The following is a 27,971-nucleotide window of genomic DNA, read 5'->3' as shown; positions in this document are numbered from 1 at the left end:
CTTTCGTCAGAAAGCTTTTCGCTATCTCCCGTAATTGACTTTGGTTGAAGTGGAAACAAGGAGTAGGCTTTACAGCGGAGTTGAGCTTTCTGATGTCAAGGCAGCGAGATGAAGGCAAGATACTGCTGGTAATTGTACTAGGTCATTGTGTAAATGACCCTCCCTCGCCATGCAATGTTCTCCAACTGCAGTTTCCAGCCCTAATGATAATGCCATTCATCTAGATTTATCGAGGGCCAATGCGAGCACCTATGCTGCCACTCGTGCCAGTCAGCCCTGTTCACTATTCTTGATGCTGTATTTCTGTTGGAGACACTCGTCTTAGCACTCATAATTACCTCCCTCAATGAAAAAACCATTCGTGAGATCTAGACTGGAGTCCAGGTCACATGTAGTTCAGATATTTCACAAGACCTCAATGGGAAGGAGTTGCCTTTTGGTTCATATCGGCAGAATCTTGAGACCATTGAAGTTCGGAGCTGCAGTTACGAAGTTTGTATCATTTTGTGAATCATTCTACTTCAAGATTTATATTACGCCGGCGGTCCTAGTCCGCCTGTAAGGATTGGCTCCAGTTTGATGTCCTCCAAACCACCATGCTTAACCCACCGCTCCATGAATAGAAACCAGTTCGCTCTTTGAACTCCTAATCCTCAACGCCGTAACCTAGCAAGATGCCTGGTTATGTCCAAACTCCGACGGCGCCAATTACCAACCGCCATTCTGCTTGCGACGAATCTCCTGGTCCAGTTGGTCCTTCATGTTCTGGCGTCTCTGAATCTCATCGTCGAGACGGTCCTTCATGCGCTCTCTGTTGCGAATCTCCTGATCGAGTCTGTTCTTCTCGGAATAGTCGCAGTTACCGCCGCCATTGCCAGAGTTGAAGCCACCGCCAGAATTGAAACCACCACCGTTTCCGTTCTTGTATGCTCCGCCGTTCCCGAATGATCCGCCGTTGCCGTATGTGGCAGCAGCGTTCACATTTTTGGCAGCTTCACCTCGGGTCTCGATGGAACTGACTGAATCGACATCAACGTCTGGGACGTTGCGACCGCTCAAGAGTGGCGTTGCGATAACGCTAGAGACGAGGGTGGCAATGAAGAGGTTCTTAATGGCAACCATTTTGGTGAAGGTTCAATGTGAAGTTATGATAAGCTAAGATGCTTGAGGCTAAGTGTAGAAGGAGTAAATTAGGTATTGAGATGTTCCTAGGTGAGGCAGTCTTGGGTGAAATGAGCTTGTTCGATGAGGCTGCTGATCAAGAACTGCCAATGGTTTTGGAAATACTCCATCCTTATGTAGTTCTTCTGTTCTGTGAGTCTAAAGCCATTGATGCCGAGACCGACAATTCATTATCTACCCGTTTAGTCTTTTGACTAGGCAGAGTACGTTTGCCGCTATCATGCACAACAAGTGGCCTTGGCCGGCCGACAAGCTTCGGCATGGTGAGGTAGGCGACACCATCACAATTTTCGGCCGCATGCCACCGGCGGTAACCAGTTTTCTCCACTTGTTGCGAGCTACGAGAGCAACCACGAAAGTTTCCATCTCCGGTATGCCTCGAGGGAGCTGGGCTCTGGGCAGGCCGACGGGACGCTCGGGTGCATACAACATCACGCCTCGCTCGGACTGTTGTCGTTCGTGAGTTGCCAGTCTGCCAGTAGCAAGTTCGGATGAAGCCCTTGGAGTTGCTCATGGCTAGCCAGAAAGCGAAAGCCGGTGGGAGAGGGGTTAAGCTTTTACTCTGAGCACAGCCAGATTATAGACCAACATAGTTAGCTATAGGGTGACGACTACAACGTGGAGGCTCGCGACTCAGGCAGGATGCCGGTCGACGACCGTGCATGACTCCCGCCGACAGATGGAAACGAAACTGGATAAGGCTTGGCAGGTAGGGCTGGCACATACCAACGGGCTGCGCGCAGCACACGTTCTCTAGGGGGAAGAGGGGAAGACAAGATGGGGTTAGAGTAAACGAGGCGGAAACTTCGGCCTAGTGGGCGAAACGTTTACCTCCTTCGCTCGGAGCCCCCAGTAGTCGTACGCGGCAAATGGCCGACATTTCTAGAAACACCACGCTATTCTTCACAGGGTCCCTCTGGCCGATAAAAGTTGCATAGCCCAGAGCTTAACGGGTGATCGTCAGCGGTCTGGAAGAGGTCGATGCGTGACATGTTGGCAGGCGGGCATCCCACGCGGTCTCCGGTTCGATCGTAACTTTCCGCGGATAGTTAACGATAGCGAGTTATGGCCTACCGACGATCCCGACGGGGTGGTAGAGACGGGAAGCCGTCGATCATCGAAGTGCGATCCCGCCTTGGAACCCAATGGACGATCCCCCAACCGATTGCCGACCACGCTTTGCTGCACGATGACTTCGGCGTTTGATCTGCCCTGTCGGCGGGTAGCACTGAGGTGCTGCCGAGTGTGCTCTAATTGTATGCTTATTTCGTAACAAAGCTCGGAACCACACGCTATTCGCTGTCGGTTCACGAGTCCGAGATTTCCCTTGCCTGGTACGCTGTTTAGGCAGGCTCGCTCGATTTTCTCCATAGCTCATAACACTTAGAACTGTGCCTATTTTCCGCTCCGCAGCCATCACCCTCAGATTAATCCAGGGAAAATGGTCGACCTGCCAGATCGAGCTCAGAGTTCTGCCAGATATGCGTCTCATGCTTTGCTGTCATTTGACTCCCGTAAAGCAAGGCAGAGTTCAAGCTTCCACGTACGCGTCGCCGATGCCATGAACGAGTCTGGGTTGTTTGCCCCTTGTCAATCAATTAGCCTCGTCCAATGCCAGTGCTCCAATCCTTTTAAACACTTCTTAGCTCCTCGTTTGAGTCCATGAAATCCCCGTAGTCCCCGCCCGTAACCCCACCACTTGGACCACGCCCGCTTGGTGTCAATTAAGCTTTCTTGCACCTAGGATCAAGGATCGTGGATTTGTCAACGCAACATGCCCGGCTAGAGTGTCGGCCGAGAGTCATTATTTGCCCGGACCAAGAAATATTGTGTAACAGTCGCCAATCGTCACAGCTGGGGATTGCAGCTGAACATTCATTTTCGGTTTGATGAATTCTCGTAGCAGCTCAAGATTGGGTGTCAAATGTATGAATTTCTCAACAACGCTTCTCCAAATAATCTTTGCTAAGCCTCCTTTTCTTTTTCTTTTAATTTTCTTTTTCTCGGAAGCTGCAGCGGTCTACCACAGCTGATCGACGAAGTGCTTGCCACTATTGTATGCACGCAGCAAACTTATCTTGCCAAACGATCATACTTGTCTGAACACACCCCTTTCGAAGCTTGCCAGGTTATGAATATTTCATATCGGAAATGACTTCACCTCCTCACGCTGAGAAATCGATAAAGGTAGATTTGATTTGACAAGAATCTCTGCGGAACATCGATCTCCGGTTTCTTGATGACGAGTATCTGAAACTTCGACAGCCTTTCAGAAGAACTAGTCTGATTCCACACACTGGAATGCACTGGGCGATTGAGCTTGGCTAGATGTAGCTTCCATGTGGCGATTGCCGTATTAGACAAAGCTGCGTGTGGCTTGAGCGATAGTTTGGCTCAATTCGTTGGCTATCATGTCTATATTTGTGTCTTCCCCTGAGCTTCTCATGCTTGCCTGACTCAAACTCTGTGGAGTTTTGAGCCTCTACGCTTCGGAGTCAAAATTTATCTTGGGCAGCAATAATGACCTTTTGCCTCTCAGCGCATTGGCGAACCCATTGGGATGGACCACGGACTAATATCAAAAGGCAAGGTGTTTTCCCGAAACAACTCAACTTGGCAGTGGAGAGTGAATTTGTAGTTGGATTGATTGTGGACTTAATTCAATAGATGACAAGAGACAGAGCCATATTCTTCACATCAAGAGGAGGCTGAAGAGCATAGTGATGTCATTCCAGTCTCCTCCCTTACAGCGTCCTGCACGAGTATACGTTCTAAGCCCCTTTTAGAGCCGTTAATCAGATGTAAGATTCCACTCTAGGGCACCTCGTAACATGTCCATGATGAAGGGTGGCGGTGATGTAGTGAACATGTAGCCCCTGCTTGTGTATCGGAGCTCTCGAATCAAGCTCTGTGGTCCGGTGAGAAATCCTGCGGGCAGACCAAAAATGCGGTTGAAAGATCCGCAAACCAAGACGTGAATATTCATCCGCGAGGGGAAAGAGATGAGTTGCCTTGGGTTCAAGTATTGAGAAGTGCAATGGAGGAGGATGGTCATGACGGACTCCGGACCTGTGATGGCAGCAATCTCTTCGAGAATAGATGAAAGCAGGTGGTGTGCCGAATCCTCTCCGACGCGCACGTATACCGTAAGACACAACTTTCTGTTTCTTCGATAGAGCTTTCTGACCTGTTGTACAAGCTGAAAGAGGTCGACATATCCCAGTAAAGTGGGGGCCTCCTTCTTTGATGCCATCGCAAGACCATCGCGAACAAATTGGGACGCGCCTCGTTCAAACAGCATGAAATGCTTCTTGTGTCCTACCAGAGGGCGTGAAAGCGCTGCAATAGTGGAAGCTAGCCCTATAGAGGCGTCCGCATAGGTCAAGGCGGCCTCCATACCTGTTGCACGAGCAATGAGGTCTTCAACCACAAGATGCGGAGGAAACGTGCCACAGATCCATCTGGCACCGCCTGCTCCAATGCCATACTGAGCACGAGATCCATGACCTATGTCGAGGATTCGAGGACCGCAAGTGCCATCAAAAAGCTGCCTCTGGTCGCTGTGCGGGCCCATAGCAGCGTCCATCGTGATCAAGCTGCGTACCCAGTCAAAGACCTTCGATGCCTCGTTGCAGTCTTCCTCCGCATCGAATACTTCTACATTGGTCTTGAAGAAAGAACGAGATATCCTTCTCATCCTCCCCATACCCACGCTTGCTGCAGCGTGGATAACAGCATGAAGAAGTCCGTTCACCTCCTCGTCTGTGAAGTCTGCCGAAAGGTTGATTCGAACTCTGCTCTCCCAAAACGGCACTGCTGGAGTGCAAACTGGTGTCGCAAGTAGTCCGGCGCATCTCAGGGCGTAAGAGAGCTTCGCAGAAAGGCTAGGCCTGCCGGTGTAGACAGGCAGAACCGGTGTACCGACGTCACCATAAACGAATATATCGAAGCGTTCCAATTCCTCGCGACAGAATCGGGCAATTTCAGCAAGCCGTTGGAGGCTACGGCCGATTCGAAGTGGCTGGCCCAGGACCCATAACGTCTGGACCATTGTCGAGCTTGGCAAGGAGACATTGTCCTGTTCGTTGAGGCCTTCGATGCGCTCACGGATGATGTCCTGAAAGACAGCCTTCCCGACGATGATACCTCCAATACCACCGATAGCTTTGGAAAGTGTACCAGTGCGGATGTCAATCAGATCCCAGGGTAAGGGGCTCTCTGGGTGGTGGTCGTTCCAGTATTCAAGGCATCCGCGACCCGTCTTCCCAAGAGAAAGGAAGGAGTGCGCCTCGTCACAATAAAGAGTGAAGTCGTAGTCCTTCTTCAAACGATGCAGGAGATCTAGGGGGGGTATATCGGCTTCCATGCTGCGTCGTCCCAAGTCAGTCACTGATAAACGCTCGACCCACGAGAGATACAAGATGGTTTTCACAAACCTGTAAAGACCTTCGATGGCCACTATGACATTGACAGACTCATCAATACACCCGCTGAGTAAAAGTACAAGGTGCACCATGTTGTTGTGTTTGAACTTTCGTAAGTTTGGCGAGGAGGCCAGGAACACGCCGGTGAACATGGAGTTGTGGCAGTTCTCATCCATGATGACCACAGTGGAGCAATCGATCAATGCCGGCAGCGCGATGTAATTAGATCCATACCCAGTGCTAGTGGTGAAGCAAAAGTCCGCTCCAAAGAAGTCTGCAATTGCATGATGCGTTTCGTCTCGGAGATGGGGAACAGCCTGGGTGTCGGACACCGGCAGTGCTTCCAAACACAGCCGCTGCAGCTCCTCAGCCTGAGAAGTAGCCTTGTAGAAGCCAGCATAGTTGTGAGAAGCTCCGTTGACAAGCTTTGTCACGGAACCCAGTGCGTCAGAGGCTTCGACTCGGCCGAGACATTGTGTGGTGAGAACACGATAGTTTGCGCCCCACCAATTGAAAAGGGGCTCGACGTAGTTGTAGGAGAACAGGCCCTTCTGGGAGATCGGCCTGCGCGTGCCTTTTTGCTCGTTCAACAGGACTCGGAGTCTTGTAATTGCTAATCGTACTAGCTCACGGACCTTTTCGGTGCTTGTCACACGGGGAGGTCGGCGTGTCTTGGGGGCGGCGAGAGATGATGTGGTACTAGTCGAGAAACTTGAGAAAGTACGCTTGCGTTCCGAGATCTCAGAAACAGCTGAGATCGAGACAACAACACTTTTGATATCACCCATCTCTTGTCCAGAAGTTTTCTGCTCGCCCGCTGAAGAATGTAGACAGTGGATAAGGTAAGTATGTGTCGAAAGACAGGATAGGTTTGGACGAGGCAAGCGACCCAAGTGTCGGTAGAATACTGCCTTCGGGGACACAGACAGCCTTTTCTAATTATCGTGAGTCCGTCTGCCGGACGCCCACTGTAGATACAGTCGAGGCAGTGGAACACGGCACTGCTCCACGATACTCGGTGCTCGCAGGAGCGAGCGAATGGGTACAGGATCCATCCTCATCGGACACGAAGTTGGTCACCTGGGTCTTCAATTCCTATGCGGCATATCCTCAACCTTCTTGGTTTCTCTTCCCAATAATGACCTCTTTTTCCTCTGTGACTCTGTCGCTCTGATTGTGGATGTCGCCTGAGCGATTTCTGACACATTTGTGAAGATAGTGCGGTGCCGCATCCTACCTACGAAGTGCGCCCGCAAGTCGATACTTGTTTGGCATAGTGCGGTTGCTCCTAAATGACCATCCTAAGCATAATTGTTCGAGAGAAGGTATCGCGAGCTCTTGAGACTTCGCACAAGTACAACCGAGGCATCTGGGCGAGTTATGTATGAGGGATTTGTCTTGGCGGTCTAGTCAATTGGGGGTTTGGGGGACGGGCGCTTGACACTACTTATTTATGGGGAGCAGTAAGCTTTTCTGACTTTAGCATGGTCTCCATTCGCCGGTCGACTCCTTGTCGGCTTTCCTGTCTGGGGTAAAAGGCAGGGCATTTGTGCATGTATGCAATGCGGTATTAATCTCCAACGTCTTTGGAGCTTCGACAGCAGTTCTCCATGCGGTGGTCCTTGCAAGTCTTCCTTTGTGTATCAGGAGGCCTCCTCGTTGTAAACAGTCATTCTACTAAAAGGAAGAAATACTTTTCACACGAGAAGGGCATCTTCAAAGATACATCACCTTGACTTTAGTAGTCTCGTCACAATAACATAATCTCGCGTATGACCGTCAGTGGAGCCGGAGGTTGTAGGAGCTCTGACATATGTTCTCTCGCCAACGTCTGCGCCTCCGGCTTGACTTGTCGAAATTTCCGGCCACAGCTCAAAGTCCTATTCAAGAATACAAACCTTCTGATAGCATCCTTCCGCATAGAGTACTGTAAGTAAGTAGTCCTATCGGGATCGCATGTACCTTTCGACGCCGGAAAGTTTGGAGGTAACGCCCTCGGCAAAAATCCCTCGTGGGTCTGAAGAAACCATCAACGGTTGCAGGTGCCGAAGCTGAGACGGTCTGCTTCTATCTGCTCCTTCATCGAAAACTTTATTTTGCCTCAATCATGAGACAGATTCCGCGCAATGCAGCATTCGCATCTAGCGAGACCGATAATTGGCACTTCCGTCGGAATAGAGCCTTCGAAGGCAGCCTGCTCATCCCCTCAAGAAGCTGTCATTGAAGTCTTTGTGCAAAGTCTCTGCATTATTCTTGGCATTCTTCTCAAATCACGGTCTAGAAACCTTGGGTTTCTGAATTATCTCAAGTTGTACATTTGTCCAGTCTTCCCTATACCTTGATATCCCCAGAGCGATACTATCACAGATCATAAGCTCTGTGATCAAGATCCTTCCAAGTCTCAGCCATGGACGTAGGTATCGATGACGAGTCAACCAAGCTTTCCCTTGGCATTGAAGTCCCTATTCCTGGGCCAAAACGTACGTTGTCTGCAAAAAACATTCCTTCCATCTGAATCAAGGGGCACAGTATTGATCAGGCCTTAGCATTGCCTATCCTTGGCAACATCTTGGACATCGATCTCGTCAGCCCTCTGGACTCCCTTATTGGGCTTGTTAGCAGATACGGTAAATTTCTGGACTTTCCTGTTTTTTTTTAAACAACACACGTGTGTAGGTTCCTTGTGCTGATTTTCCAGGCCCTATTTTCTCTCTTACCTTCGCCGGCACGAGAGAGATAACTGTCTCAAGTCGTGAGCTTGTAAATGAAGTCAGCGACGAGAATCGATTTTGCAAGATCGTCACGAGCGGCGTTGAGACAATGCGAGCAGCAGCCGGCGATGGACTCTTCACAGCGCAGCACAATAATCATGCCTGGGGTGTCGCACACCGCATCCTCATGCCGGTATTTGGACCATTGAAAATCCGCAGTATGTTTGACGATATGTCCGATCTTTCTGAGCAATTATGTCTCAAATGGTGAGGAGTCCTTAAAGAGGCAACCGGATATCTAGTGACCGTCTGGCTAACAAGCAATAGGGCCCGACATTGTCATTCTGCGCCAATTGAGGTTGCTGATGACTTTACCCGACTGACGCTAGACACCATTTCGCTTTGCGCCATGGACTATCGCTTCAATAGCTTTTATCTCGACAAGAAAGCTCATCCATTCGTGGAGAGCATGGTGGAAGTACTCGCTGAAGCGGATCTACAAGCTGTTCTTCCTGACGTTTTCAGTCTATTTCGGCCCAGAGCAATGTCCAAGTTTCGGAACAATATCGAGCAGATGCAGGCTACTTGTCGCGAGATCATTGCTCAGAGGCGTCAAGCCAATGGCAAAAAGATGCCCAATGACCTCCTCGATGCTATGCTCAACGGCAAAGACCCGGAGACTGGTGACTCACTGAGCGAAGAGGCAATCGTGCACAACATCATCACTTTCCTGGTCGCCGGTCACGAGACTACTTCAGGTCTTCTGTCTTTCGCCATCTACTACTTAGTAGAGCATCCCCAAGAGTTGAATAGGGCACGGGAGGAGGTGGATAGGGTTGTGGGCCATGGCCCAATCAACGTGGACCATCTACAGCAACTCCCCTTCCTGGACTCCGTCTTCCGAGAGACATTGCGTCTTATGCCAACAGCGCCTGGATACTATGTTACCCCATTCAAGGACGAGATCATCGGCGGCAAGTATCTGGTTAAGCCAGGTGAGGCTTTGTGTATTCTCCTGCACACACTCCACCGTGATCCCAAAGTTTGGGGTTCCGATGCGGAAGACTTCAAGCCTGATAGGATGAGAAACCTGCATGGCATACCTCAGAATGCCTGGAAACCTTTCGGCAACGGTATGCGTAGTTGCATTGGTCGAGCATTCGCTTGGCAGGAGGCCCAACTCGTGAGTAGCTCAATTCTTCAGATATGGACCTATTTCCTGACGTTCCTGGTGGCTCACGTCTGTTGTAGGTCATATCAATGATTTTGCGCAACTTCGACCTTTCTAAAGGCGACCCCAACTACAAACTCAAGGTCAATCATCTTCTCACCATCAAACCCGCCAACTTCAAAGTTCATGTTAGCTTAAGAAATGGCAAACGCCCGACGGACTTCCTGAAAAGTCTGAAAACGATTCCGGAGCCCATTCCGAAGCCCATTGTCGATCCTATGAGGATCAAACCTTCGTTGCTCGGCCCAATAACCATTCTGTTTGGTTCAGATACAGGCACCTGCGAGGCAGTGGCTCAGAAAATTGCCGTCGATGCTGGGGCAAAGGGTCACAGCCCAACAGTTTTGCCTATGAATGATGCAGTCGATCGGCTGCCGAAAACTCAGCCTGTCATACTTGTCTCTGCCTCCTACAACGGGTTACCATCTCGCAACGCAGCTAAGTTTGTGCCCTGGGTTCAAAGCCTAAAGCCCGGAGACTTGCGGCAGTTGAAATATGCCGTTTTTGGTTGTGGTACGTTTTAGCTACCGCCCACCCCTGCAGACACGCAGTGGTGTCTTCGCATCTGTACACAAATTAACGATATGTATCACAGGTCACAGAGATTGGCCAGCGACTCTGTTCAAAGTCCCCAGGTCTCTTGACTCAATCTTGGAGACAGCTGGAGGACAGAGGCTTTGCGCATTGGGAGCCGCAGACACAGCAGCTACCGATGTCTTGCTCGAAGTTGAGAAGTGGCTGATAGACGACTTGTGGCCAATCCTTTTGGGAGATCCTGCCATGAAAGTGACCACGCAAAAGTCGGATGTCGATGTAAAGCTCACTCTCGAAGATCCCCCACGGTTTGCTTTGCGCAGTGGCTTTGTTGCAGCCACAGTCAAGGAGGTTCGAGCCTTGTCGGCCGAGGGGGTCCCATCAAAGAGACACCTTGAGCTAGAGCTTCCACCTGGGACAACTTATAAAGCTGGTGGCCACGCCCACATCTTGCCGGTGAATGATGCACAGCTAGTGCGCCGAGCTCTATCGTATTTCAGGTTGAGCAGCGATGTTGTCCTCACGATTAAGTCTGAATCTGGACGCCCACTCCCGGTCCCAAGCAATGCCCCTGTGACAGCGTGGGACTTGTTTGCATCCTATGTCGAGCTGGCAGGTACGGCAACTCCTGGAAACATTCAGGTAATGAGTGAGCTAGCAGTCTCAGACGAGACCCGCAGAGTCTTAGAGGCCATGTCAAAAAGCCTGCTTGGCTCGGAGCCGCGCAAGAGGGGACTCAGTGTCCTTGAAGTACTGGAGTCTTATCCGGATCTCAACCTCCCGCTTTCGGAGTTCCTGATCATGCTACCTCGGATGCGTCCTCGGACATACTCTTTCTCCTCTTCCCCTGCTTGGCAATCCAATTCCGCTACCCTCACAAGCACTGTTGAGAAGAAGGGTGTAGCTTCCAATTACCTGGCTTCACTCCGCCCAGGAAGCGTGCTCTTTGTTTCACCCTTGCCGTCAATACCTCACTTCTGCCTTCCAAGCGCCGCGACCCAAGCGACGACGCCAGTCATCATGATTGCGGCGGGGGCTGGTCTAGCACCTTTCAGAGGCTTCATACAAGACCGCGCAATCTCACTACGTTCCGGTGCCATTTTGGCCCCGGCGCTGCTGTTTCTCGGCTGCCATGGTCAACTTCTCGATGACATGTATCGAGATGAACTTGATGGCTTCGAGGCTGAGAATGTTGCCAAGGTCTTCCGGGCCTTCAGCCGCGACAGAGATACGTCATGCAAGCATGTCACTGATCAGCTTCGGAACCATCTAAAGGAAGTGTGCGCTCTGTGGGAAGCAGGGGCAAATGTCTATGTATGCGGTGGGAAGAAGATTTCGGATTCCGTGTTCGATGTCCTCGCCCCCGCCCTGTTCAAGGATGAAGATGATACAGGGAAAGAGACAGATGCAGCAGATAATGTCCAGAAGCCCTTTGGCGTGGCTTCGAATAGCAGATACGTTGTAGACGTATTCAACTAAGTAGATTCTACTACTCAATTTGTCCGAATTATCCAATTCTAGGTAGCATTCTGTTTAACAGGCCATTGCGCGCGACATGACGTGCCACAATCAATGCAGCATGGAGAAGACTTTTATTGCAGATCCATCAGTATCTAGAACCATGGATGTTAATTAGCCCTTGTAGAGGCGACCCGTTTCCCTTCCGACTTGAGGACTTTATTTGCGCTGATCTGAGAGAATAACATCAATTCTCATTTTCTCAAAGCCTTCCAATGCCCCAGTCGCACGTTCTTTCGAGCTGACCGATCATCCGCGGACCTGCGCCCTTCATCTGACTAGCGCCCTGCCGCCGATCCGACATGACGCCTTTCACTCCACAAACTCACACGTCAGTAAAAATAAATGCATAAAGCACTCTACCCTCGAAGTTCCGCCTGATCCAGGCTGATTCATAGATATAAGCACAACTTCCAATCTGGTACTTGTCAAGTTTCATCGTTTTTCATAGACTCCTAGCCAGTGCCCAATTGATAGCTCACCTCAACCAACACCTATATTCTCATCTCAGGCTTTACCGCCATGTCTAATCTTCTTTAACCCGTTGTTGTCGGGAACAAATTCCACCTAGCTAATCGCGTGGTTATGGGCTCCATGACACGCAACCGCTGCATGAATGACTGCAAGCCAGGTGACGAACAAATTCAGCACTACTCAGAACGAGCGAAACATGGCGCAGGACTTATCGTTGCAGAAGGCACTTTCATCGACTGGCAAGGCTGTGATTGGAAGTGGGCACCTCTCATGATCACCGACCATCATGCGCAAGCATGGGAGAAAGTGACGGCGGCTGTACATACCCAGGGTGGAAAGATTTACTTTCAGCCATGGCATCTCGGTGAGCGAGCCCGCATGAGACGTAACGACTTGAAGTTCCTAATATTTGACTGTTTAGGTCGCTGCCAAAATGAACAGATTCCTATAATGCAAGAAAATAACCATCCGGTGGTTGCACCCTCCAAGATCCCAGCTCAGGGGGGCAAGTACCGTGATCTCCCTGGCACACCGGTATGAGAGTAATGACATTCAAGAGAATTACATTGACCCATTCTAATCTGGTTCAGGGTCATACTCCTAACATCACCGAAATCGACGATCCGCGCGACTTCGTCAACATGTATCGACGCTCTGCCATCCTCGCTAAGAGGGCTGGTTTCGATTGTATTGAGCTCTTGGCTCAAGGGTAAGCGCCGGCGTTGTCATGGCACGATATCTCGTTGAACATGGTGGAGACCACTGACATAGACATAGCGGATATCTTCCTCAACAGTTTCTCAACTCGTGGGTGCCCATCACCACTGTTTTTCATTTCTGTTTCACTCTGACGTAGCAAAAGACGCGCAAATACCCGCATCGATGCGTATGGTGGCTCAGTCGAGAACCGATGCCGATTTATCTTGGAGGTGTCTGATGTTCTGGCCGAAGTGTTCGGTTCCGAGTTCGTCTGTATCAAAATCTGTCCGACAGGTCAGACGAACGACTCTGTCGTGACTTATGGAGAGATGAAGGATGTTTATACCCATCTCATCAAAGAGCTTGTCAAAAGGCGGATTGGCATGATGAATCTTTCTCGGCGGGGTGCAAACCACAATACCGGAACGGGAGACTTCTTTGGGAACACCACACGGCCGGATGGCTTCCCTTTACCGCTGGGTTATGATCCGGTCATCGACTTCGGACCTTTAGTTAAGTTCCCTGGAAGTCCTTCGATGCCTATGGCCAACTACGATTATACAGTCGACGAGGCGGATCGTCTGGTAGGAGAAGGCAAGTTGGATTTGATCACCTTTGGCAGGCCTTTCATTTACAACCCAGTAAGTGTCTTGTTCATCGTGCATCTCAGGCTTCATTCTGACATTATGACAGGATGTCATCTTTCGAATCCAACATGGCATACCTTTTGCAGAGAACAATCGAGGCAACAATGTTCATTACGGGCCGTTCGAGGAACCAAATCAAAACTACAACGATTGGCCCACTGTTGCTGCTGCCTAGACAGGTTCTTGCGGACCGTACTGGTAGTCTTGATGGCTACTACGTATTATCAAATGGTGGAAGCGCTTCACGAATTGCACATACAGAGCATTTGGAAAGGATCTCGGCTTTCACTGGTCGTCGGGACACATCGGGGCCATTCTGGGATGGTCATAGATTCGATGTTTTTCTACCAAAACTCTAATGCTCAAGCGTTATGCCCCTGTTACAAGTGAACCCTCTGATGTTTGTTCATGCAAATATTTCGGACCATCATTTCGTATCCTCATCAAGGATGTGGTAAATCATTACTGTGCCTCTCCGCCTCATGCTAGCTGGAGATACGGCTGACGATGACCAACCAATTCTTCAACGCTCGAGGTTACGGGCACGTCTTTAGAACGACCCGCCGATGTTGCTTCGGTAGTTCTCTCAAGCTCTTTCAAAGCACGGAAGCCTCCTCGAATACTGTCGGCCTCGAAGCCCTTTGCACGCAGGACACTAGTTGCTACTCTGGCGCTGTCGCCATCGTAGCACAAGACTAGGATGGGCTTTTGTCGATGTTCTTCCAACTGTTTGCCAACATCTTTGTTCGAGTCAAATGTCGCCTCCAGCTTGAGCCATAGTTGTTCCAGGACCTTCGAGTCAGAGAACGGCTTCCAGTCACTAGACTCGACGATCGGAATGTTTTCGGAACCTGCGATATGGTGCGTCTGGTAGTCTTCGCGTTGTCTCAGATCGAGAATGATCGTGTTTGGAAGGCGGGGGATAAGTGCAGCACTACTTGTATCTACATAGCGTGGTGTGCTCGGTAAATGGGTTTCGTTGGTCTGAATAGCACTCGCAGGCGGAATTTGCATCAAGACTTCAGTTGGAGTCTTTTCCCATGCCTCATCATAACGGTGAAGGTCAACCATTGTAAGGTTCTAAAAGAAATGTTAGTCTTCCGTTCGAATGTATTAGGCAGAGTGTGAATGTGCATACCTCGTTGTGGATTGCAGGAAAATACTCAGGTCCCAATTTCGCAAAATACTCATCGATGTACTGGTATGGCAAGTCGCAGCAAACAAAGACGCAGTGAATCTCTCCAGAATCGTCAGCTAGTTCATCCAGATTGCCTGCCGCGATACGCTGATCAAGAAACTGATAAAGGCCTTGCAGGTTGAAACCTGAGGACGGGCCGGCGATGAGGCCTTGTCTGCACAGGTCCAGCGACAGCGAATAGGAGTGTTGAGAACCGACATGCTCAACGTGGTCGACCGCGGATCTCCATGGGAACTCGACGGGTTGAAGAAGAGCGTAGGAACGGGGACCAGGAACACGGTCGCCAGGCGCGGTGCAGACACCTAGTCTGTATACTGACGGTTTAGCTTGCTTGAAGTAGGTTCCAAGACCGGTGAGAGTCCCTAGTAGTATGTTAGACGTTGTCGACAAGACGGGGTTGACATCTTTCCTACCCGAAGTACCCATTCCTGCGCAAATGAGAGAAATTTGAGGCAATTGCTTGAAGATCTGGGGTCCAGTCCACCGCACATGGGACTTCCAATTCTACGATAATGTGTTAGTGCTTCCTCATGACTGATAGACGCTAGACTACACCTACATCGTCATTTTCGTATTGGTTTGGGTTGAGCGCAGTGCCCTTATCGCTGCCCATGTTTCTTGCGGCACAAATGCCTCCTCGTGGGTCTAGAGGCTCAGGTTGAGAAGGGCCTCCAAACAAGGTGCTGACGAGTAAAAGGTCAGCTATCCCGTTCGAGGATCAACGAATACTTGACGATAAAGGAAAGATATCTTACATGTCCAGACCGAAGAACTGCATCAGTCTTAACTTCGCCTGACTTGTCTTGTTGCTGAGAAAGGCTCGAACATCTGGGACGCCGTAGTAGACTCTGGAAGCCAATGACATAGAGATAACCGTCGAGCCGGAACTGTACTCAACGATAGTCTCTGTCTTTCCCGGAACAACCCCATTTTGGAGCAGATTAAGGGCTGGCATGGCCTTGACGTTATTTGCAGGATGCATCGACATCATCTTAGCATAAATCCGGACGCCATATTGACGATAGGGGTTCAAGGCTTCGGGTACTTCGACTAGTGGCAGCGGCGGGGCAACGTCAGGATCGAAGTAGTTCCTGACGGAATCTGGCCCTGTATAGACATTTAGGTGATTGGGTTGGGCCATTACTTCCAGTGTTCCTTGAGATGACTTGGGAAAGAACTATGAAACAAAGGAGGGTGATATCGAACGGCACTGATTATCAGATGGTCTCATTATCAGAGACTGCGAGTGCTACTTTATAGTCTCTATTGCTCTCAAACCACCTTACCTATCGTCTGAGGTGTCTGGGGGCGAGGGAAATAACTCAGCTATACCGCTCAAGCTATGATTCGACAGCATCACTTGATCATCCTCCCAGACACGGCCACTCTTACACGCCGCATATACCCGCGGTCAGTGGACCGTCATCTGGCAATGTAACTCTACTGTGACATTTTTAGAGGGCAACCATGAAATCAAGACGCATGAAACTCGGCCTGTCAGTGATGTCGGGCATTCTTTCTGCTCGTTCCCTTCCCACATTCCCAACCAATCTCCAATAATGAAGGATGTCGACAACCTCCAAAGCCTAGGCTAACGCGATGCCCCTGTCAACATTGGTCAACATCACACTAAAGAAAGCCGATCGACACGAGTCATCAAGGTTATTCACGTTAGCTGACGCCAGGCATGTTTGTCATTGAGGTACCTTGTGAGACAGGCGACATCCTGCGTCCTGCAAGGGTATACGTAACGACGTCGTGCCGATCATCCTTCAGAGGAGGAACAGTAGACCACAAGGAACGATCAAATAAAGTCGTAATCCGGCTCAAAGGTGCCGTGCTGAATGGACCCAAAACCGCTGCGCTTCGACAATATATAACGAGAGCTCAATTGCGAAGTTTTGGGGGAGTTAGTTTGCGCTCGTTTCCCCAAGTTGAGCATGTTTCGCGGGAGCATCCAGCCAATCCACAAGGGTTCTCGTTGCCAAGCCCATCCCTGTCGGACGGGGTCAGATCGTCAGATGTCCGCGCAGGGGTTTCGTTTCCACCGGACCACTTACCGTCACGATAGTCTTGGAAACAAGCGGTAGTCACAACTTGGCATTCGGGAGTATAGAGACACAGATCAGGGGTTCTCGTGTTTAACAACGCACTGATGCGACTTTGGGCATGTCGCCATTTACCCTGATGGCCGGGGGTTCGGTCTCCGATCCTACGAACCGCCGACGCCGGGGGTTTTCTTCCTCGTCTGGTTGCTCGCATCTTTTGAGCTGGACGCACGCAGCCACATTTCCTTCATTCCCTCTTGAGTAAGTCGATGCTTGCGCTCTATCCTCGATATGGCTGCTCCAGACGAAAAGACAAGCGGCATCCTGACTGAAGCTGCTCCTGATGGTTCAGTAGTTGGACAACCTACAGCTGGGGCCAGCCCAGAGTTGGCGAATAGCTCTGAAGATGAGAAACCCAAGCATGAGTTCAACGAACAGACAAATTATGTTCGTCCAAGGACTATCATTACAGTAAGTTAGGTTTTAGGCCAAATGGATGCGAATGCTTCCTGAGACTGATCATCACTGTCCAGATCTTCCTGGCTTGCGCCAGCGTGGATCTCGTTGCTCTCATGGACCAAACCACGCTCGCAGCCAGTCTAAACATCATCGGCAATTCTCTCAATGCCAGTAATCAGACAGCATGGATTGCCAGCGGATATTTCATGTAAGTATAAGCGATCAGCTGTCTCGATAGCAAGGCAACTAATTGGTTCAACCAGAACATCTACTGTCGGCCAGCTCCTCTACGGGCGGCTGTCGGATATCTGGTCGCGGAAAGTAATCCTACTCATTGGCTTGGCGATCTTCTTCACCGGCTCTCTCGCCAGTTCAGTATCAAATACTGGGACTCAACTCATCATCTTCCGAGCCTGGACAGGTATTGGAGGTGGTGGTTTGATGACCGTCGCGCAAATGATCGTGAGCGATGTGGTTCCGCTCAGGGAAAGGGGCAAGTATCAGGGCATCTTGGTAAGTCTTTCGCTGCCTTACTCCGTAGTTCGTGATCGCGGGATCGGATGACGAAACCAGCTTTCTACGGGCGACGCAGACCATCCTTCTTCCATGCAACTGCTAACACTTATTGAAGGGTTCTGTAGTTGCGATTGCAAATGGCATAGGGCCAGTCATTGGCGGAGCTCTTGCTTCCCAGTCCAAAGACACATGGAGATGGATCTTCCGACTCAACATGCCACTCACTCTTCTATGTACGCTTTGCGTCATCTTCTTCATGCCGCTCAGGAAGGTGGAAGGCAACTGGAAGCTGTGAGTCCCTATTCCACTCGAACGCAACCTCTGTTGAACTTGGGACAATGCTAATGCAATTCACAGCAAGCTCAAAGCTGTCGACTTTGTTGGAAGCTTTCTTGCTTTAGCTGGAACAACCGTACTCATGCTTGGCTTGACGTGGGGTGGAGGTGACCATCCTTGGAGCTCAGCGCACGTCATTGCCACTCTCGTTGTAGGGTTCTTCGTCTGTGTCGGCTTCATCCTTTGGCAATGGAAAGGCGCCAAGTTTCCTCTCGTGCCACGTGAGTTGAATCTACAGACTGCCGTGAGGTTGAGACTGATTGAGGCCCCTAGTACATATCTTCAAGTCAAAGATCGTGAATGGCGCATGTATCACTATGGCAATCAACGGATGGAACTTTGTCGTGCAGGTGTACTACATCCCCGCCTTCTATCAACTAGCCTACGGGTACTCAGCAACAAAATCCGGCGCCATGCTTCTTCCAGTCACTTTGACGCAGACGCTTTTCAGCACTCTGGCAGGCCTCGTGGTACACAAAGTTGGGCGCTACCGCGAATGTATCCTGCTAGGTTGGGTGATGTGGGCCGTAGGCATCGGTTTGATGTCAACGCTCGACGAGTTCTCAAGCGTGGGGAAGCAAGTTGGATACTCGCTACTCGTTGGTGCCGGTGTTGGCAATACATTACAGCCGTGAGTGATGCAGAGAAGCCCGTGTCGAATTACCGAGTCGAGCTAACTAACACACCTCAGGGCACTGATCGCGATCCAGGCCGGTGTAAGTAGAAGAGACATGGCTGTGGTTACCTCATTCAGGAAGTAAGTCATCTTCATATCGTCTCATGCGGAAATATCTGACTGACAACGCATAGCTTCATACGTAATTTCGGAAGCACTATTGGACTTGCCATCTCCGGGACCATCATGTAAGTCTACACATACTTCCGACTCCACAAGACCCACGATATTCTTCAGCATAACTGACTTCAATGTGCTTGACAGTAATAACATCCTAGCAAGTAATATAGCTAGCCTTGGCCTGGAAGATGACGAGTCTCGGAAGCTTCTCGCAAATCCACAGCAAGTGCTGTCCAGCCTACCTCAAGTCGAGGCACAAAGACTGAGGGCTGCAATCTTGCCTGGCTACAGGAGGGCGTTCCGCATCATCTTCCTGGTTATGGCGGGACTTGCGGCCGTCGCATTCTTTGTGGCGTTCTTCTTGATGCCACAAGTAGAATTGAGCAGGCCTGACGATGCCAAGTTGAAGGAGGAGGCCCGTGGAAAGGAGGACAAAAAGCCAGCCGATGAACATAAAACAAAGGCTTGAAAATTTCGTTAATATTTCAAAGGCGAACATGTAATAAGCCGAAGACTCCTTATCGAGTATTTGTCGATGATAATACCCCATCGGCTCGCTTAGACTCGAGGTCCGAGAACTGTTTCCAATAGCAATCCAATGCTACGCACTCTCTATGGAGTCAGACTTCCTCCCTGACCTTCACATCTGTCATGGTTCCTAGTATTCAAACACACAAGCTCCGAAAAGATCTCTCTCACAATCCCGCTTAGTTGCACTTCGCGCCGCAGTGAACGTGAGGGTAGTCATCGGGGCAAGTGCACCTAAGCCACAGGAACTTGTCCTTGCATCTTCCCATAGTGCAGGCACCATTGTCATCTGTGCAGGCAGTTCCCTTGGACGAGAACGTGAAGGGTTGACAGCTCTTGGTGATTGCCGTGACGGTACCGGCTGCGTAGAGTCCGGTGAGGATGAGAGACAGCTTCATCTTCTATCTCCTGGTCAGTACAGTGTGCTGCTGAAAGTTATGCTTCTTGTTGAATGACCTACGAATAAAGATACTGGGTTAAAATTGGCGGTTTATTAGACTAGTTGGAGAGTTGATGAATGATTGACAGGCAGTGTGAACTCATAGCCTCAAGGACACGCTTTGATTTAAATGCCTAATGAGACTCACGTTACCAGATGTTAGCACCAAAGATTTTCGGTCATTAATTTGCTGAGTCTAAGTCAGAGAAACTTTGTTTATACGAGTTGTCGTGATCAGACTCATGCCATGGTCATTTCTGCTGTTCCCACCGTTGTCACTAACCAGGACCCAGGTTGTCAACGACTGGTCCTGTGGACCCATCTGGCTTTATGCTTCATTAGAGAGTGTGGGCTATCCGTACAATGATTCGAGATTCTTTCATCAATTGACAGAAATGTACGTGTCGTCCAGCTCAAAACCGACATCAACTGAATTGAGCCAGTTGCTAAACATGCTCAGTCACACGAGCATTGTTCAGTAGGTTCTTGAGCCGGGATAACTCCTTCTAATGCCTGGGCATTTTCTCGCAACATTGCAGTTGCAACAATGAGTGATCAGGGGATCAGTTATGTGGTCCGCTGTAATGATCTGTACAGCAGAGTGCTTGCTAGTTGCCACCACGCGGCGAAAGTTGCCGAAAATTTGGTATTGCGGCCCATCAATCGACGGCACCAGAGTCTTTGCTTCTGTGGTCCGGCTGGTTGCTCTGACTCGCTCACGGTACCAAAAACAGCTGGATATCGTATTTCCTGAAGATCGCTCTGTTTCGCACAGTTCAACAATGCTCCTGATCTTTATAAGAGATTGATGTAAGACGTAGGCATCTCCATAGCCCCAAACCTTATTGTCCGCGTTACCGGTTGTGCATCGCTATCTTCGGCACTGCCGAAAGAACAACCATTAATACGATTAGCTACCGCAAGTCAGCACGATTGAGCACTCAGTGTAGCATCATACCCAGCACTTGGAAGAAATAAGAAAACAAGTGAAGGAAAGTTGCACGGGCCGTAGTTGTAGGGGCTCAATTAAAAATCGCCCACAGAGTAGATACCAACGCGGGCCGCGAACTCAGTTCGCCCACCGTCCCTAAAAGCTTATTCTTATTAACTCATGACTTAAGCTACTGGCCAAAGATGTGAGGCTGACGGAACTCTCATTACTTGGTAGTGTCGTTACTTGGAAAAATCCGAGACCGACGGTCCTACACGTCAATGATCATCCATGTTAGGCCGAGATCAGAAACAAGGAAGGATTCACGTGAAGTTGAACCAACCGAAAAGCCATGATCAGAGGAAGATAGCCACCCAATTACCAATGATAGCGCAGGAACCTCTTTGAAAGCATAGTCCTCAGCCTGGGCTTACTCAAACGCCTGTAGGCGTTGAAGGCATCCAACGAAATTAGATACGTCGTGACTACTAACTGGAAGTCAGGCCGACATGGATGATCGACAGCTTCATGCATTCTGCTCAGGACGCCCTCTGGTGGATGGCAACACGAGACAGCACCCGCAGCACATCTCACGATAATGAGATCGGTAGCGTCTGGTCCTTGGACACGTACGCAGGTCTTCCCGGCTTCGCGAGGCAGGTACTCCGTGTGGCCATTTTCTCAATGATAACCGGGTGGATTGACCGCAGTGTGGACGTCGGCAATGATCAGGCCCCGATCAGCGGCAGCTGTCAACAGGGGCATTCAACATCATTTGACCATTTGAGAAGCGCAAGCGCGGACGGCATGCCCTCAAAGGACCACAGGAATATCACGTCAATGACGAAAGTATGTAGATGCCTATAAATGAAACGGTTTCTAGACGGTGCAAACCAGAACCCGAGATCAACGAAGGATCCAATCCCAGTATTACTCTCCAACCACCCACAACCCAAGGGTTTTACCAGCAGCGCCTTTCATGGGTGAACCATTCTCTCCCAAAGGAGAAAAGGCCACCATTAGTTATGCTGCGGCGGGCGGCCGTTGCTATCTGAAGAGAGGAAAAGGAAAAAGCGAGAGGAAAATGCGCGCAAGGTCAACGCGGTTTTGTGTGCCACGAGAGAATTTTCCAGGATGGTCTGTGCGGAGGGTGGTGCTTAGCTAATGGCCGTCTAGTGGGCCCTGTCCTTACCCTGAGGTTCTCGTCTAAGCTTTTTTCCGGCAGCGCCCAGCGTGGTTCCTGTCCCTTTGCGGCGTAAATCACGTGATCCAGAAAGCTTAGGAAGTGGTCTGCGCTGATTGGTCCACGGGTAGCCGAAAAGCCGAGGGGATTCCCGTGCTTCGCTTCAATCGGAGAGTCCAGTGATCCAAGGTGCAGAGTCTCCAATTTATTCTTCTTTGGTGCAAGGAGCTTGACATCAACACCCTCAAACCCCCGACGACTCGAATCCCCTCCGCCTGCGGCCGAATACCCTACGCGCCCTCCCCGATATTGAAATCGCATCGATCACCAGGTTTATTACGCTTCATACCGATACAATGATTGCGCAAAGGGTGGGCGTGTCGGCCATGCGCCGAGGTTCGTTTACATCATCGAAGCCCCGGATGGAACACAGGACAGTGGAAGGCTGACGAAATACACAATCGACAGCGGCAGCAAAGCCCTCCGTCTTCTTCAACCAGCAGATCCCCAAGATCGTCGCTTCACAAAGCATGTCGACGAGCCAGTCTCGGTACGCAATTGGCCCTCCCGCGTTTCTCCTTTGCCTTTGAAGCACATGCTTCCGACTATTCCCTCACAAAACGAACCAAACACCCAACACACTCGATGGACCAATATCACAATACTAACTAACTTTTCCAACCTCACAGCCCCGTCGCAACCACCAAGCTCACCCCCCAAGATGGCCTCGAGCTTCTCGCAAAGCAGCGCCTCAGCCGCCCCATCTCCCCGCACCTGACAATCTACAAGATGGAGCAGACCTGGTTCGGCGCCTCCATCTGGACCCGTATCACCGGCGGTGGTCTCTCGGCCGCTTTCTACGTCTACTTTGGCACCTACCTCGTCGCGCCCCTCCTCGGCTGGCACGTCGAGAGCCAGTCCCTCATCGCCGCTTTCGGTGCCCTCCCGCTCGCCGCCAAGGGTGGTCTCAAGTTCCTCGTCGCCTGGCCCTTCACCTTCCACTTCTTCAACGGTATCCGCCACTTGACCTACGATTTCGCCCTCGGCTTCGCCAAGCCTGAGATTGTCAAGTGGGGCTGGGTTATCTGGTCCAGCTCGCTCGTCGCGGCTGTCGGCCTCGCCTTTGCGTGGTAAACTGAGAAGGAAGTCAGCGGGGAGCGGTGAAAGGGTCAGTGGATGAAATGGCACATGGTAATCGGGTACGGGGAGGGGATGATGGTGGTCGGTCACAGGGATCGAAGGGGACGAGAGGAAGACGAAGAGAGATGGGAGATTTTGGGGGGTTAACCTGGAGTTTTATTGGTTGGCGCCTGGAAATTGCTAGGCGTACGGCCTCCCTCAGCTTAAGGCAAGAGGGATTGTATAGACTGAAAGCTGTAAAACGAATTCCCTTGAGTAACAAGCATGTTAATCAATTGTTCCAACTATTCTATACAGACTTCGTTCGTGACGCCTTGACCATGAAAACCTCATTCCTGCGGGACGTTCAAAACGGAACAGCATATCGAGCTTGTAACCAGATCGACGAAGAGATTCGCGCTGGAATAGAACAATAATAGTGGAGTGGTTCACGTCCTGGCATCCTCGCCGGCCTTTCTCACGAGCTACAAAGTACAAGCATTACTTGAGAGACCGTGAGTAGAAAATGGGTTAATTGCTAGACGCCAATGGTCTCAATTTATGTGGTATGCCTCCCTAAAACCATGTTTTGCCATGCCTGATCCAAACGCCTTTACGCCTCCCAAGGACTATCACTACTAGCCAGGCTGCTACTCAATATTCCTAGCATCCAAGACATGTTTGATCAGTCTCCGGTTGCCTAGGCTGTTCAGCCGCTCTCCGAGGATGGGCCCGATGAACTCGTTGAGCTCAGCAGCATAGCTGTTGGCGCTCCCGTTTATGCCATTGACGGTCGTTCTATCGTCCTCAATCATTGTAGCAATGGCCTTGAGAATTCCACCCACAAGCATCTCAAACTCGATGCTCTCGCCCTTGTCCTTGAGAGGCTGCAGAATGTTATCGTTGTAGGCCCTCAGGCACTTGAGCACCAGAACGCGCACCGCTTCGGGACCACCAGCGGACGCAACACCCGTGATGGCACCAAAGTGCGTCGAGGGCGGCTTATCGGGGTCCATGAAGAACTTCAAGCATGTCCGCACCAGCTTGGGCCGCAGCAGATTATTCGAGGCGGCGTATTTGCGCGCAATCTGGCCAAGGAGGGACGCGGAGAATTCTCTGAGCTGGTATTGCTCACGCATGGCGTCCGCACCATCCTCGGCACCAATTTTACGGCTAAGGATGCACGTGAGCACGGGAGAGGCGATAGAGTTGGCGTAAGGGTCGAGGTAGAGCTTGGTGTTTGCGATGAGGGCGGCTGTAAGTTCCATGGCCTGGCGAAGTGTGAAGACGTCGTCAAGACGGTGGGTGACCTGATTCGCGACGAAGTTTATAAAGTAAGGGATCAACTGGTGCAGACCCGGATCATCGCGAACGGATTCGAGGGCGGCCTGGCGGAGGCGCACAACTTCTTCGTCGGGGTTGTCATCAAGGACGGCGTTTTGAACCTTTTCGAAATAAAGGATGAGCTCCTTGGAGACGACGTGCTTGACGGCGGGACGGAACGAGAGGTTGTCGTTGCCGGCGAGGGCAGCGAGGGCAGGGTTAGCACCCTGGCCCTTTGGTACGAGTTCTTGACTTCGTGATTCGGCTGTGGTGGGGTTCTGCGGGATGGAGGGTTGGACGCCTTCAATGGCGAGCCAGTGTGCTGGATATGCAGCGGTTAGCAGACGCTACATTGGGGAATGAATTCAAGAATGTAACAATGACGTACCCGTGAAGCTCATATCACGCGGCACTTTGGGCAGAGGAGCGTTAATAAGCTTCTCGAAATCGACCTCCTCGTCTTCGAGGTAGAAGAGCGGTTGTCCGGGTCCCAAGCTAGCCTCGCCATATCGCAGTGGACGCGTCGAGTCGTATCCGTAGAGAGGCTCAATATTGAGAGCCTTGAGCGCGGTGCTAATATCGTTGACGGTCAGAGTGGTGCGACGGGAGGCGCGCATGAAGCGCAGCGCCTCGACGAGGACTTGTCCGATTCGATACTCGACATCTTGCGTCAGGCATCGCAAGGCATCGTCGTTTAGGTTGGGAATTCCGACGGACTCGGCGACGTCTTTGACATTGTCTGGGTTCCAGAGGAGCTTCGGCGCGTCCTGTTGCGCCATCGCGCCGGTGGTATATAATTTCAAATGGTGAACGCGACGACGAAGATGCTTGTGTTGGAGGATGAAGACGAGGCTGAGTGATGGAAACCTTGGGGTAGGACGGGGCACGGCTAAGCTAGGGGATGAGCTCGGGACGGTGCAGCGCAGATTCAGCCCACTGCACGGTGGAAGGTGAGATGCTCGGTGTGGGGCCAACAGGAATCGGCAGCGGAAGGTGCGTTCAGCAAGTTCTACCGAAACATAATATCTACCTACGTGAACTCTTCCGATATTTTTTTAGGAATATATTGTGTTCTCAAGAAAAGAATATTTTCCTGCGTGTCAATCACTGATCTTGTTCTCCGAATTGCTTTAGCAACTATCATAAGAAGTGTTGACCGATGCTATCAACATGATGATAGAAGCATTGACACTCTTATTGCTCGTCTTTGGCTTTATCAAACCAGCCCGGAGACAACCAAGCACATTGACATCAAATGGCCAAGTAGTGGAAACGTAAAATTTGCAAGCCTTTGGCAGCTGTTTGGTGCGAACATTGACCCGTACCTCAAGCGTTCTTGGCAATGTCAGTCCTTGAGGATGGGGGCATGTTTCGCCTTGGTGTTACTGGCTCGACGACATTATAGCTTCCCCTAGAGATACACAGTAAGACTTGCCTCAAGGTGCCTTATAATCACCGCTACGGTATGTGATCGAATGATTGACCAAACTCGCCGAGAGTCAGCCAACTCCCCTAACTCCATGTTTCCCCGGTTCCTGTAACCGCGCCGTGTCATGACACAGAACCGAACGGCGCTAATGCAATTGGATTATTTTGTGGGCCTCGAGCCGGTGCCCGGGCCCGGTGATGCGGGCAACACCCATGCTGTGATGCCGAGAGCGAACGTGTTAGTCGACGAGAGGGATGCCTTTTGCTGTATTGATTGATGTTGCTCTTGGAGTTCTGTTCTAGGTTGAAAAGTATAAAGGGCTGTCTGGGCCATGATGAGAATCGCTTCTCTAATTCCAACACTCCTATCACTTACACGTTCGAAAGCTTCTCTTTATCGTCTTCTTCTACTAGTTATATTACTGTACACATCAATATCCGACTTTTTTTCACTATGGAATCCATGAAATATGTGCGGTAGGTTCTTTTAATACTCCCCACTACCATAAGAAGCCCATCTGACATCTCCTCAACAGCGTGGGCAAATCCGGCCTCAAGGTCTCCCAAATCATCCTCGGCTGCATGAGCTTCGGCGACAAGAACTGGCAGCCCTGGCTCCTCGACAAGGACGAGGCCCTCCCCATCCTCAAGTACGCCTTTGACCGCGGCATCAACACCTGGGACGTGGCCGACACCTACTCCAACGGCCGCTCCGAGGAAATCGTCGGCGCCGCCATCAAGGAGTATAACATCCCCCGCTCCAAGCTCGTCGTCATGTCCAAATGCTTCCAATTCGTCGACGAGAACAAGGGACCCATCGACCCAGCCAACTTGACCAGTAACGATGGGCCCCGCGTGAACCAGGTCGGCCTCTCGAGGAAGCATATCCTCGAGGCCGTGGACCGTAGTGTTGAGCGTCTCGGCACTTACATTGACGTGCTCCAGATCCACAGGATGGATCGTGACGTGCCCCCCGAGGAGATTATGAAGGCCCTCCACGATGTTATTGAGAGCGGCAAGGTCCGTTACATTGGTGCCAGCTCGGTGAGTTCCCAATAAAACACCCTCTACCAAATATCTCGAGTTTCGTTCAAGTCATTAACGACATCTCCAGATGGCCGCCTGGGAGTTCCAAATGCTCCAAAACGTAGCAGCCCGCAATGGCTGGCACCAATTCATCTCAATGCAAGGCCTCTACAACCTCCTCTACCGCGAAGAAGAGCGCGAAATGAACGACTACTGCAACGCCACCGGCGTCGGCCTCTTCCCCTGGTCGCCCCTCGCCGCCGGCGTCCTCACCCACGCGTGGACCGATCGTTCGGACCCGCGCGAGCAAAAGGACCCCTTTTTGCAGATGCTGTTCCGCGGCGCGGAGAATGGCGCCGACAGGACCATTGTCGGGCGCGTGGAGGAGCTGGCGGGGAAGAAGGGCGTGAGCATGGCGCAGGTTGCGCAGGCGTGGCTTATTTCAAAGGGATGCATGCCCATCTGCGGGCTGGAGACCAAGGAGAGGATTGATCAGGCTGTAGGCGCTTCTAAGGTTGAGCTTTCTGAGGAGGAGGTTAAGTATCTCGAGGAGGCGTATGTTCCGAAGTTGCCCATGCCTTTCTAGGTGTTGCAATTACCTTGGTGTCTCATTTGGGGTTTGGTTCAGTTAATCAAGTCAGCTAATTGCCCTTGTCCTCTTCCCTTCAATTTTCATACGTGTTAGGTGTATATAAGTTTGATGTTCACCTATGATTTGGTTTCTCCATACCAAAGTTCCAGAAATTCCATGTAAGTGCAGCGAATTCCGACACTTGGTAACACAAGAAACTCATAAAGCCTTTATGCAGATCCTCACATTTGTCCCGTATCGGCATCGGCAAAATGCACGTCATGCGCCTGAACAGAAGCAGCAGCTTCAGCAGAATTCCCCAACCTGCAAGAGTGACTATCGAGTCTAGCGTCACCATCTAGACAATGGTGACTTGATGTCTCGGATGTTGATTCGCCAGACTCGCTCGCCGCTAAGATGAATCTCGCGGGGGGGTCGACCTCTTAGCGGATTCGGTACCAGCAGAACCCCTCGGCTGGAATTGGAGGAAACCAGACAGACACTACCAGATAAGGGAATCTGACGCCATGGTCGAATAGCCTCCGGAAAAGGTCAGCTTTTGGGATTGGGGGGGTAAGGCTCGCTCTGCGCTTGCGACAACTTTTTCGTTCAGCTCAGCCTCGCATTCAGAAAGTGTCGCGACTTGCAAC

At 50.9% G+C, this 27,971-nt stretch overlaps 9 protein-coding genes across 9 annotated transcripts; 5 read left to right on the top strand and 4 right to left on the bottom strand.

Moving 5' to 3' along the window:
• Nucleotides 1-708: 708 nt before the first annotated feature.
• N0V96_009339 (uncharacterized protein) lies at nt 709-1,122 on the bottom strand (the record flags this gene model as incomplete). Its single annotated transcript, XM_053195970.2, has 1 exon — nt 709-1,122. The coding sequence occupies one exon, from the start codon at nt 1,120-1,122 to the stop codon at nt 709-711; it is 414 nt and encodes a 137-aa protein (XP_053046703.2).
• Nucleotides 1,123-3,973: 2,851 nt separating this feature from the next.
• Nucleotides 3,974-6,394, bottom strand: N0V96_009338 (uncharacterized protein; the record flags this gene model as incomplete). The annotated part of the gene is made up of 1 exon (XM_065758617.1): nt 3,974-6,394. One exon carries the CDS (start codon nt 6,392-6,394, stop codon nt 3,974-3,976), a length of 2,421 nt encoding a protein of 806 aa, XP_065612682.1.
• A 2,110-nt stretch (nt 6,395-8,504) lies between these two features.
• Nucleotides 8,505-9,581, top strand: N0V96_009337 (uncharacterized protein; the record flags this gene model as incomplete). Its single annotated transcript, XM_053195968.2, has 2 exons — nt 8,505-8,510; nt 8,871-9,581. The coding sequence occupies 2 exons, from the start codon at nt 8,505-8,507 to the stop codon at nt 9,579-9,581; spliced, it is 717 nt and encodes a 238-aa protein (XP_053046701.2).
• A 4,319-nt stretch (nt 9,582-13,900) lies between these two features.
• Nucleotides 13,901-15,185, bottom strand: N0V96_009336 (uncharacterized protein; the record flags this gene model as incomplete). The annotated part of the gene is made up of 3 exons (XM_065758616.1): nt 13,901-14,500; nt 14,559-14,925; nt 15,178-15,185. 3 exons carry the CDS (start codon nt 15,183-15,185, stop codon nt 13,901-13,903), a joined length of 975 nt encoding a protein of 324 aa, XP_065612681.1.
• A 1,772-nt stretch (nt 15,186-16,957) lies between these two features.
• N0V96_009335 (uncharacterized protein) lies at nt 16,958-17,337 on the top strand (the record flags this gene model as incomplete). Its single annotated transcript, XM_065758615.1, has 2 exons — nt 16,958-17,052; nt 17,154-17,337. The coding sequence occupies 2 exons, from the start codon at nt 16,958-16,960 to the stop codon at nt 17,335-17,337; spliced, it is 279 nt and encodes a 92-aa protein (XP_065612680.1).
• Nucleotides 17,338-18,294: 957 nt separating this feature from the next.
• On the top strand, nt 18,295-19,242 carry N0V96_009334 (uncharacterized protein; the record flags this gene model as incomplete). The annotated part of the gene is made up of 3 exons (XM_065758614.1): nt 18,295-18,608; nt 18,788-18,841; nt 18,948-19,242. The coding sequence occupies 3 exons, from the start codon at nt 18,295-18,297 to the stop codon at nt 19,240-19,242; spliced, it is 663 nt and encodes a 220-aa protein (XP_065612679.1).
• Nucleotides 19,243-22,210: 2,968 nt separating this feature from the next.
• On the top strand, nt 22,211-22,988 carry SDH3 (cytochrome b subunit of succinate dehydrogenase, Sdh3p; the record flags this gene model as incomplete). The annotated part of the gene is made up of 3 exons (XM_053195963.1): nt 22,211-22,250; nt 22,323-22,404; nt 22,544-22,988. 3 exons carry the CDS (start codon nt 22,211-22,213, stop codon nt 22,986-22,988), a joined length of 567 nt encoding a protein of 188 aa, XP_053046696.1.
• Nucleotides 22,989-23,623: 635 nt separating this feature from the next.
• Nucleotides 23,624-25,075, bottom strand: taf6 (histone H4-like TAF Taf6, SAGA complex subunit; the record flags this gene model as incomplete). Its single annotated transcript, XM_053195962.1, has 2 exons — nt 23,624-24,618; nt 24,685-25,075. 2 exons carry the CDS (start codon nt 25,073-25,075, stop codon nt 23,624-23,626), a joined length of 1,386 nt encoding a protein of 461 aa, XP_053046695.1.
• A 1,103-nt stretch (nt 25,076-26,178) lies between these two features.
• Nucleotides 26,179-27,336, top strand: CSH1 (CSG1/SUR1-like protein; the record flags this gene model as incomplete). The annotated part of the gene is made up of 3 exons (XM_053195961.1): nt 26,179-26,201; nt 26,261-26,768; nt 26,839-27,336. 3 exons carry the CDS (start codon nt 26,179-26,181, stop codon nt 27,334-27,336), a joined length of 1,029 nt encoding a protein of 342 aa, XP_053046694.1.
• Nucleotides 27,337-27,971: the final 635 nt, after the last annotated feature.

The sequence above is a fragment of the Colletotrichum fioriniae genome (genome assembly GCF_027942845.1).
Source record: "Colletotrichum fioriniae strain IMI 355084 chromosome Unknown scaffold_12, whole genome shotgun sequence".
Classification (NCBI taxonomy): domain Eukaryota; kingdom Fungi; phylum Ascomycota; class Sordariomycetes; order Glomerellales; family Glomerellaceae; genus Colletotrichum; species Colletotrichum fioriniae.
The sequence above is the reverse complement of the archived record's forward strand: the minus strand, read 5'-3'. Positions and strand labels throughout refer to the sequence as shown.